Source organism: Adiantum capillus-veneris, chromosome 12 (assembly GCF_014529385.1).
Source record: "Adiantum capillus-veneris isolate H3 chromosome 12, ASM1452938v2, whole genome shotgun sequence".
In the NCBI taxonomy this organism is placed as follows: Eukaryota; Viridiplantae; Streptophyta; class Polypodiopsida; order Polypodiales; family Pteridaceae; genus Adiantum; species Adiantum capillus-veneris.
Genome location: NC_140942.1, coordinates 127994502 through 128005555, shown reverse-complemented (window position 1 = coordinate 128005555; position 11054 = coordinate 127994502). Strand labels below are relative to the sequence as shown.

General features: G+C 43.7%; 1 protein-coding gene across 1 annotated transcript; it reads left to right on the top strand.

Annotated features, from left to right (window-relative positions):
• The first annotated feature begins 5941 nt into the window (after nt 1-5941).
• On the top strand, nt 5942-10110 carry LOC147446490 (protein STRICTOSIDINE SYNTHASE-LIKE 3-like). Its single transcript, XM_086525701.1, has 4 exons — nt 5942-6442; nt 7519-7797; nt 8902-9069; nt 9628-10110. The coding sequence occupies exons 1-4, from the start codon at nt 6081-6083 to the stop codon at nt 10034-10036; spliced, it is 1218 nt and encodes a 405-aa protein (XP_086381827.1). The 5' UTR covers nt 5942-6080; the 3' UTR covers nt 10037-10110.
• Nucleotides 10111-11054: the final 944 nt, after the last annotated feature.

Below are 11054 nucleotides of genomic sequence, written 5' to 3'. Positions count from 1 at the left end.
TCCTGCTTGAGGTGCTTGATTAAGGTGCTTGAGGTGCTTGACTTACTCCATGCTTGAGGTGCTTGAATTGCCGCTTGATTAAGGTGCTTGAGGTGCCTACATGCTTGCCTGAGATGCTTGTGGGAATACCCCCTAGTCCAAGTGCTTTGTCATGCTTGATGACTAAGGTGCTTGAGCTCCTAAAGTCAAAAGCATCCCTACAAGAGGGGGGGCGAGCCCTTTTCCTAGGGATTAGAGAGAGAACACACACTCACACTCACAAGGGCAGCTCCAGCTTGAAGAGGCAGCAAGGACACATGTCAGGTCCCTACCCATGTTACCTTCATGTGTTGCTTGAAGACTATTGGCTAGGCTTCAAAGGGGTCCAATGATAAATTACTTGAATTATCTAATTTTTTTTGCATTTATCAAGTCCTCTCTCTCAAAGGGGAAAGGGGGACACTTGTCCCAAGGCTATCCCTGTTGCTTGTAATAGGCTCTGCTTGTGATTGGCTAGGCCTGGAGGGGTCCAATGAGCTTCAAGCATGAGCTACAAGGGGGGGTCGACCCAAGCAAGCTAGGGGGGTACTTAGGGGGTATACTCACACACACACACACTCACAAGAACTCTCATTGTGTACTATGCAAAGTGCAAGAGCTCCCTCTCCTTCTCCAAGCAAGTAGAGGTTGAGAGCCTACACCAACACTCTTGGCTATGGAGTGCAAATCCAACCAAGAGCCATGCTTCAATGCTTAAGCTTGCCATCTCCTTCTTCTTCATTACTATGCTATTATGTATGCTAGCAACAAGAGTATAATAAGTGAGGAACTAATTCTTTCTCCTACGAAATGTTTCTTCTTCCTCTTCCCTACCCTCATTCCCTGCTAGCTCTCTCCACCTTCGAAGGTGTTTGAGGTCTTGGGACTGAGGCTTGGGATAGTTAAAGCTTTCTTCAAGTTTATGTTATGTTTGTGATGCATGAAGCCTTCCATCTTCATGGCATCATAGGTCACAAGGAACACAAAGACTGTATTGTAACAAGTCTCTCTTTATGGGAGAAATCATAATACAAATGCCTATTGGAGGGGGGACCGGCTCCACATAAATCCGGTCCTCAATTGTTGTCATGTTCTCTAAAGTCTCTCTCATGCAAAAGTATTGTCTATGCCAAGTTAACTAAATGCTCTAATTATGTTGCTATCTTCAATTATGTCTACCCGCTATGCTCACAAAATCATTTCTTGAAAGTACTCTCATTAAATTCCGCTACTCTCAAATTGAATAGGCAAATTCCATTACAACGCGTAGGATGTTTTTTTGCCCAGAATGGCTTCAAATGCAAAGCACAGGCTCCCCTTGAGTTGCTGATCACTTTGGTATGCTCAAAATTAGGTTTGGAGTGCAAAATCACACAGATGACATCCTACTCGTAGGATGTCTTTTTGGCCTGTTTGACCCCAGACTTGACCCACAGCTTCCCCTTGATGTCAGCAACCCAGTGGTATGCTTAGATTTTGATTTGGGTTTCAAAAGTCCCCAATTTTAGCTGTTCTAGCCTTTTTCAATCAAAAGTGCTAAAGTCTGCTTAGAACCCAATTTTCTCACCCAAATGAGATGAAACCTCTCTCAGTCACTCAATATATCATGCAGATCATGCTCATGCAGTTATCCTATGGTTTTGGTCTTAAAATAATGCCTTGGCACAAATTGGTTAGGATGTTTGGCAATTTCAGTCTATCTGGCCTTATCCTGTCAAGATATGGTCAAATTTCCACTTTCCAGGTGAAAATAGGGTAAACCCCACCTTCTGAACACATTGGTCAACTCAAAATTCCAAAATTCCCGCCAGATTAGCATGTAGACATCCTACACGTAGGATGTCTCCTGGCTTAAAATTAAAATTTTTCATGACAGAAATGCTCTTGATGCTCTGCAGCTCTATCAGAAACACTCATAGTAACTTTTAGACTTCACTTCAGCTTTCAAACACACTTTTGCGTCTTTTACAACCTTGTGATGAATCTAACTCGCAAGTATACATGCATGAAATGCTCTAGATCCTGAATCATGATGTCCTACTTACTCTACTCCTACTCATCATGTGAAATGGTGATAATGGTGTTTTGGTTGCTTTCTGGCCTCTCCGGACTCTCAAGCTCTCCTCTCACCGCTTCTACCACTCAAACTCCTACTCTTTACAGCACAACTCAACTAAAAACTACCTAAGTCTACCTAAATCTACCTAAGTCGAAGGATCTAGGCCAGACACGAGCTCCCTAGACTCCCTCTAAGACCTAGAGAGTCCTCCACCCTCTGATCCTATCTAAATGTAAAACGAGACTCTTGGCAAGCCAAAGAATCCCTATCCTCAAGGACTAGTCTTGGTCACCTACCTAAGGTTTTCGTCCTCGGCAGCAGCGCCAATGTTGGACGGATACGCCGCGATGGATGTCAGCACAGCGAGAACTCACCTAACAAGATTTGTCAGCTAAGGACGAAGCTCGACCCGCAGGTGCGTGGAAACAAGCATAGGGTGTCAACCTACACTCGAACGACTACTAACTAATTCCTACAGAGGTCCCTGCCCAATGTCTAGGTCACAGCCTTCAGGAGTGCATAAGAGGAAACTTCCTACAACGCTTTCTAGAGCCGAAACACCCATCAAACAATCTCGAAACACCACAAAACTTGAAGGAGACCCTACTAACACCAATAGGTCGCTCTCCCTAAGGTCTATGAACCAAAACCCCAACCGAAAACACCCGGTGCAAAATCACGTAGGATATCTGGCCAAAATTTGTAGGTCTTCATTTTTGAAACTAAAGTGCCTAATGTGTAGCTCTACTCAATGTGAACGCGTGGATATGCTGCAATGCAAAATCGGACAACGTATGCTCACCGAATCACCAGATGAAGCTCGTAGATGGAGCTCGCAAAACCGAACTATACGCGCGCAATGTAGGTATCGGCGCGTATCTCTCGTCGGGGGCAACACGCTGCACTTCTCCGCACTCGATTCCGACCATCGGTGCGCACGTAGTGTCAAGATGAAGCTCTCACTCTCTCTCGTACACAGTACACTCACTCATAGACTTCAAACTTTTTAAAATGACAAAAGGTTTTTCATTAAGGTCAAAAAGTGGTATAAATACCTTATAATTCTCAAACCCTAAAGTTCCAAATTAACCATCTACTCAATCTAAATGTCAAAACTGGGATACAATCTGGAAACTTCTGTAAGCCCCAATATTTACAAGGTGAAATGTTGGGTTTTCTCAATGAATGAATAATTACAGAAAATAATAATCTGCCGAGCAATCATTTTCCGTAGGGTGTGTCCAGCTTCTAACACCCCATCAAGCGTTTCAAAACATTGCATAACTTCAGGCCTTGGGGAAGCTGCCACACTCTAGTGGGCGTTTCAAAATGCTAGCATTCATGGCCATTTGACAAGCCATCTCAAAGCCCATCTTTTGCAGCGTTTCATGATGATGTCATTGCGATGTCCCCTATCGATCGTCGCCTCCACGAAATAGGTCGTGTTTCAAGATGCTATGGAAATGTGTCCTCCAAGCTCCCTGCTATCTATGCACCTGTATCTCAAGACGCTACCACATCACTAGGATATCAAAAAGTTGGGCTGAGCAAAGCAAGCAAGAGAGCTAGCATTTCAAAATGTTGCACCCAACCGCTACAATGGATCTCCTCTTCCGACTGCATTTTGGAAGGTTGCACCGGCGGTGGAGAAAGCTTATGCAACCGAAAGACTTTGCTCCTAGCGTTTTTTGAACGCTACACCGAGATGAGGAAATGCTAGGGCAACGAAACCTAAATCTTGACCACGTGATGATCCTCAACCTTACGATCAACGAGCACAAGGCCTTGATACCATGTCAAAGTCAACGATGTGAAAGCGTAGAGACCAACGAGAGTAAGAGAGAGAGAGAGAGAGAGAGAGAGAGAGAGAGAGAGAGAGAGAGAGAGAGAGTTTCTTGAACCAACCAACCTTGGCAATCAAGAACTGATACATGATACAATGGGGATAATGGGTTACATATATAACCACCTCAGTAAATTACCCTACCCAAATTAAATAGGTATCTTAAAGCCAAAATAAATATTGGGCAGTTCACTTGAGATGCCATAACTTTAGTAGCCCCCCTTCCCCAGGCTGTAGAAGGATAATGCCCAATGGATATTGAACCCATAATCCAACATGAGCGTGGGCACTTTTGTACAAGTGAAGGTGAAGGATTCCAACACAATGTCAAGAAGCCATGCAAACATGTTGTCTCAAGGGGCAACAATACAACAATTTGAAATGCCTATGCCAACGGCTTGGACACGAAAAGGCAATGGATTACTGGTCCAACTCTCCACAAGGGCCTCGCCTCAACATCGGTGGAAAAAGTGAATCAAGACCAATCATCGGCGCTTGAAAAGTAGACAAACATGTGCCCAGTTAGTGGCCTATGCTCAACCACAGTTCTCAAGGAAGCCGTGGATTTGTTTGGCTCTAGATTGTGAAGCCAAAATCAAATGGACGAGTTTGCTAGAGGATAGAGGCAAAGGCAAGCTTAACAAGGACGACAATATCAGTACTCAATTAGCTGCCTTAATACCCACAAGGTCCAACAACAACTATTATAAATGTGACACGACTCTTTGTTTGTTGGCTGAGGAGTTTGAAGCCAAAGACAAAAACAGGAACTCACAAAGAGACAAAGGCAAAGGCAATCTGGACATAGATAACAGTGATAAAGTCTTGGTAGTGGATATCGGCATGGCACATGTGGAGGCGACCACAGTGGCCATGACACCAATTTTCTAGTCATGAGGCCGTTGCCACCACTAGCTTCGACCAAAGAGAGATTTGTCAGTGGCAGAGAGGGGCAAGCAGTGCTCCCTATAAATAGTTTGGATCCTTGTGTTGGAGTTCAAGTTATCAATGTTTGAACCCATGGGTCGGAGTTCAAGACACATGCATCTCGCAGGGAATCAATTAGACGTATCTGAAACACCATGGATGAGTGCACCAATCCATTGTTGTTGGTGGATTATGGACAAGATGTGTTCCAAAGTCCATTGTCTTGGAGTATTTTGGACGTGATGTGTTCATAGTTCACGGATGGGGATTCTTAGACGGTGTGATTTACATGTCAATCTTCTAAAAGGCAACCGATGCTCAAGATGGCATTCTTCTAAGGTACAAAGTTGAGGGTAGTAAATCTGAGGTGTATCCAACAAGGAGCTGTTGTTGCTGGAGTGTCCATGTTAGCTTCTTCATTGACTTGGTCTCACCATTTATGTCCACTATGAGTTGCAAGAGAGGGTGTTAAAGTTATGGCATCTCAAGTGAACTGTCCAATGTGATCCCAACATTTATTTTGTCTTTTAGGTATTTAATTCACTTATTTGTCAAAGTCCAGGTAGGGCAATTTAGTGAGGTGGGCATGTATGTAACCCATTGCCCCATTGTATAATGTATCAATTATTCATTGCCAAGGTTGGTTGGTTCGTGAGAGACTCTCTCTCTCTTTCTTTCTCTCTACTCTCCTTGGTCTCTACGCTTTCGCATCGTTGAGTTCTGGCTTTTGGGTCTCTAGTAGTAGTGGATTGTGGGTTCAATACCCATCGGGCATTGTTCTTTTACAACTAGGGGGGGGTCTCTAGCGGTCCGAGCACAAAGACACCACCAATGCTTCATCCCTTATGACGTGGGCTCCCCTTTGAGCCCTCAAACAACCCATTCGCTGCTTCAGAGGAGATTGAATTACTTTCTTACCCCAGCGTTTGATATTTTTTTGATGCATATTTTGTTGCTCGCATGTATTTAGGTTTGTATAATAAATACATGTCAAGAGATAGATACGTCTATGTGTAATGAACCAATAGTAGACTAGTGGTGAAAAAGGACCATAGGTTGGAAGGGGAGGAGGTGTATATCAATGGGGCTGGTGGGCGCAAGTGCTGGTGCATCAACGAACATAGTGCTGCGCTCGCTCGCGCTCTCCTCCCTCTCTCTCTCTCTCTCTCTCACACACACACACACACACAGCCGAAGTGTCCGGCATGCAAAGAGAATAGCTGAAGCAGCAGCATGGGGGAGGTCACTCTGCGCAGCAGCAACGCGAAGGGAAGCGCGTGGATGGCCGGATTGTGTGCAGCAGTTACTCTGTTTGTGGCAGTGGATCCCTTGCGGCTCAGCATCATCGGTGTCGACCCCAGCTTCACAGCTAAGCGTGTGAAGCAGCCCCTCCCTTCCCAGGCGGTGTTCCCACAGGATGCCAACAGTAGGCTGGAGAGGGCAACCAAGATGGCTGTGGAGTACGGTGCCATGGGGCCTGAAAGCCTAGCCTTCGATGTAAGCGGCAATGGGCCCTACACAGGTGTTGCTGATGGGCGCATTCTGAGGTGGATGGATGGAGGATGGCAAGAGTTTGCACACACTTCATCCAACAGGTAATTATATGCAGACAATTAATCTGTCTTCTGCAAACAATATCTTTAGTAATTAAAATTGGTTACTAAATTGATGATCTGCAGAGTCTTTAATCCATGCTAAACGACCGAGCTCGAGATAGATCGGCCTCATTGTCTGAATTTGTAATCAATCCATTGAAATAATCAATAATTTGTACTCTTTGTTGGTTTTCTTTTCATGATAATCCACCTAAAGCTTATCATACCATTATCTTGCTCAGAATAGGGTTGGGGACCTTCTCAAGAGGAGGACTTGCGTGCGCCATTTGTTAGAAAGCCTAGTGGCCTTGCTCCTGTAGGTTGTACTTGCATTCAAAGCACTGCAAAGCACACATTGCAGGAAGAAATCTCTTGTGCCAAAGGAAGAGCACACTTGGCATACACATTCACAACAGCAATACTGAACACAATATCACGCCCCGTCAACCCTTCCCTAGTATCTTACTTGGGCCTTTCTTTTCTTTGCTAACAGCTGCATTCCAGCACTCGTTTTCAAGATGCATCTTTGCATAAGGACGACGCCCCCTCATACTGCATTAATCTTAATGACAGTGAGCGTTTTACTTTGTCAAGCAAGGAAGAGCATCACATTGGGCATATAAAAGTATAAAATCATGCACGTGGATTAGCCGTGTCCCTGCTCTTGACATACATGAGCACAACGGCACAACCCAACGCAATGTTGTTCTGCAGGATTTGTTTCTTTGCAATCTTATGGTGGATTTGTGTCCCCTTGTCAGCAGCAGAGAACCCTTTTCTTGTTTATTAAGAACTCATGTTGCGATTATTGTGCATAATACATCTCTTGCACGGAAAGCACCCCATCAGACCAACCTCAAATGTGCATTGTATTTGAAAGGGGCATTTGTGATGGCAGCTATTTTTGGGTATTCCAAAGTTGTTTGGCTAATCTCCTAAACAATGACTATAGTCATTATGCTTAGCTTGAATTAATCATATGCACACAGACGAATGGGTTGTTTGATGATTTAGACGCCTACTGTAGCTTACAATTCAGGGAGAGACTAATCTTTGATATGATTTTTGATATGTAGGACAAGCACCACATGCAAACCAGGACAAGCAATGCCACATGTGATAAAAAGTGAACACATATGTGGGAGGCCATTGGGCTTGCGATTCAACAAGAAGGATGGGGACTTGTATGTGGCTGATGCATACTTGGGTTTGCTCAAAGTGGGGCAACAAGGTGGCGAGGCCATGCGCTTGGTTACTGAAGTTGAGGGCTCGCACCTTAGCTTCACCAATGACCTCGACATTGCTTCTGATGGTTCTGTTTATTTCACCGACAGTAGCTCAAAGTACCAAAGGAGGTGAGTGTGCTTTGTCTGGTATGCGTCTCTAATGCACAACATAGTATATATTGTTTCGAGTATGCATTTTACAGACAGTAGCTCAAAGCCCCGAAGGAGGTGAGCCATTATTTACTTTGTCCGTTATGTTTGCATTGTTACAAGTATGTATTTCTCCTGCATTAGTTCAGTGAAGAAAAGCCTCAGAAAAATGTATTTTGCTAATATTATGCATCCCTTCATGAAACAGGAAAAGAAGGTGTGCCCTTAGTAGAGTATCATCCTGCTGGATCATTCTAGTTATTTTCCACACCTAAAGCATTGACTTGGCTCGCTTTGTGCTCATGAACGATGTTGAAATCAACAAGCTTAGTAAATATGGATGTCCCTAAAACTGACTCACTGTGAGATAAAAACCTGTTTCATGGGTATGAGACTCCGAAACCTCGAAACTTGCGAAACATTTTGGTGAAACCTTTGAAATGCGTAACCTCCTTGAGAATTAGAAACCTTGCTCTCTAGGAAGTCTAGAGTCATCTGCATGTCACTCACGCACACGCACGCGCGCACACACACACACGCACACACATTCATGCATATAAATTAACTTGTTTCACTTTTTCTGTGCGAAATCTTTCAAAACCTCGAAACCTCGAAATGGCCGAAATCCTGAAACGTTGCATGTCACTTTGAAATTGAGACACACAGTGAAGCTTTAATGTTAAATTTCCATGACCTTTTGGGATGGATTTTGTTTATACTTGACATTCTTAGGAGGGGCCTTTGATCCTCTCGACAGGCGATGTTTTCGTGTTCATAAGGCTTTATGCTTTGCTTGGTCAGTCTCTGTAAGAGCTTGCATTGGAGAGAATAGATGGATTCAAGGTAACGGAGCAGTATTCTCATAGTGATGGTTTTCATATACTTCTACTTTTTCTTGATCAAGTAAGATTTGTTGTTAGATGTCTCATGCATTTGCGTAAGACCACATGTATAGTGTCAATAGAGTTGTATTTTGTCTAATCTCAATGTAGCAATCCTCAACGGCGAAAGGTTTTGATGACTAGCAAATATGTGCAAACTCTATTGATTGACTTTTGTGTGTGAACCGTGGCTTGTGAATAGGAACTTCTTCTTGCTAGTGCTATCGGGGGATGATTCGGGGAGGCTTCTCAAGTACAATCCAAGAAGTGGAGAGACCAGCGTGGTGTTAAGGGGCTTGCAGTTCCCCAATGGGGTTACATTGAGTAAAGATGAGTCCTTTTTAGTTATTGCAGAGTCCGTGCCTGGCAGGTAACACACAGACCTTTGTGTAGAAGTATTTTGGTATTGATGATATAAAAGTAAAAAAAAAGATTGCGTGTGGTCCTATTTAATGGCCTCACCAGTCGCATGAGGCGTTTGAGTAACATGTGCTGTAAGTCTAGTTGAATCTCTTAACATGGCAAAGAATTTGTATGTAGGTAGCTATTTACGTTGTGCAGATTAAAATATCTTCATTTCAAGACGAGATAGTAGAGAGCTTTACTTTTAACATGTCAAGAATTAGTATGTCGGTAGCTGCTTTCGTTTGTGCATGTTGAAGTCTCTTCGTTCCCACTTGATAAGAAAGTGGAGACCTTTACTGTAACGTGGTTTCTTTTTAGGTTCTTTCAAAGAATGACAATGCACAAATGTTTTACTGACATTATATAAACATTTTCTTGTTGAATTTTACTCAATTTTGTCATTTGTAAGTGTTAGGTGTTTTCATGTGAGAATTTTACATGCCGAAGTGTCATAGGGTCACTTTGTTTAATGCATGTGATATAGTAATTGAATGTCTCAACAAATTAAGTTCTTCCATTGCAGGTTGCTAAGGCATTGGCTGAAGGGACCCAAAGCGGGAGAGACCGAGGTCATGGCCGTGTTGCCTGGTTATCCAGATAATGTAAGGGTGAATGAGCAGGGTGACTTCTGGGTAGCTATGCATTGTCGCCGTAATCTTGCAAGCATGATATCAGGTGCTTTCCCTTGGTTGCGCCGAGCTCTGTTGCAACTACCCATCCCTTTCAAACATATTTATCACCTCTTTAATGGTGGGCCCCCTCATGGCATTCTTGCTAAGTACAGTTCTGATGGGGAGTTTATGGATGTTTTGGAAGATAAGTCTGGTACTGTTGTAAAGTATGCGAGTGAGGTTGAAGAGCGCCAAGGCCAATTGTGGATTGGCTCTGTACTAGTCCCTTACATCGCAATATATGACCTACATGACAAGTGATTGATATACAAATCTGCACAGGCAATTGATGTACAAAATACATGTCAAATGACAAAGTTAGAATTGAACCTAAAGCTCTAAATTCCTTTGCTCCTTAAGCTTTATTCCTACTTGTTTGGCAACTCCTTCTGGGATGGTTACTTGTACAAATTTTGCAAATGTTGAAAAGTTATTTGGGCATACAATTGAAGTAGGTTGATGGAGGTATTGCTATGTGCCAAACTAAGTATATTGAGACACCATTGCGTGGACTTGGACTTAAATTTTGAGATTTTTCCAACTAAGGGCATTTGCTAGTTTTACAGAGACTCCAGTGCTCCCAATTTAACCATAGGTCAATGCTTTGCCTCCAAGCTCATTTTATCACCTCACATGGGCTTGTTTGGTGTAGGGAATGGCCCTGCAGCGACCATTCCTTGAAATAATGGGCGACCCCATGGCGACCGGCGGAGGCCGGGAGCCATGGTGGGAGCGCATTAAAGAATGGCCACTGCAGGGCCATTCCTCGCCGTCAATAGTCCAGGTGAGGAGGGCAAATTATTAATTTTTTATGCTGAGTTGGCGGACGCGCACTGGGGGAGCTGATAGAAAGCAATTATTTTTTCTTGTTGCTGATTTGTCAGCTTTGGAGGAGCTTTGATGTCGCCATCGTTCATTACAGTTGCTGATATGTCGCAAGCTGAGCAACTGCACGTCTGCCGAGTTTTGTGCCGTCACCATCGCTCATTACGATTGCTGATGTGTCGCAAGCTGAGCAGCTATAAGTCTGCAGAGTTTCCATGCGCTGACTTGGCAGCAATCCGAGCTACTACAGTGGAGATTACTCCCAATAAAGTTCAGTAGATGAAGGGCCATGATTGGCCGCCCCCCTCCCCTGGACTTTGACGTTGTTGGAGTTTGCGCGTTGCACAAGGTATTGCGGGGCATTTGTGTGTACCTGCTGTCTTTTCCAAATCATTCTACAACATACCAATGCTCGCACATTGACAACAGAATAGAAGAGAACTTTCATTAAAAG

What these genes read in the sequence shown, in the direction of transcription:
- LOC147446490 (XM_086525701.1), top strand. Translation starts at nt 6,081, where the DNA reads ATGGGGGAGGTCACTCTGCGCAGCAGCAACGCGAAGGGAAGCGCGTGG. An exon ending in AGCTCAAAGTACCAAAGGAG is followed by an intron (nt 7,798 to 8,901) that starts GTGAGTGTGCTT and finishes GCTTGTGAATAG; the next exon opens with GAACTTCTTCTTGCTAGTGC. An exon ending in GCAGAGTCCGTGCCTGGCAG is followed by an intron (nt 9,070 to 9,627) that starts GTAACACACAGA and finishes CTTCCATTGCAG; the next exon opens with GTTGCTAAGGCATTGGCTGA.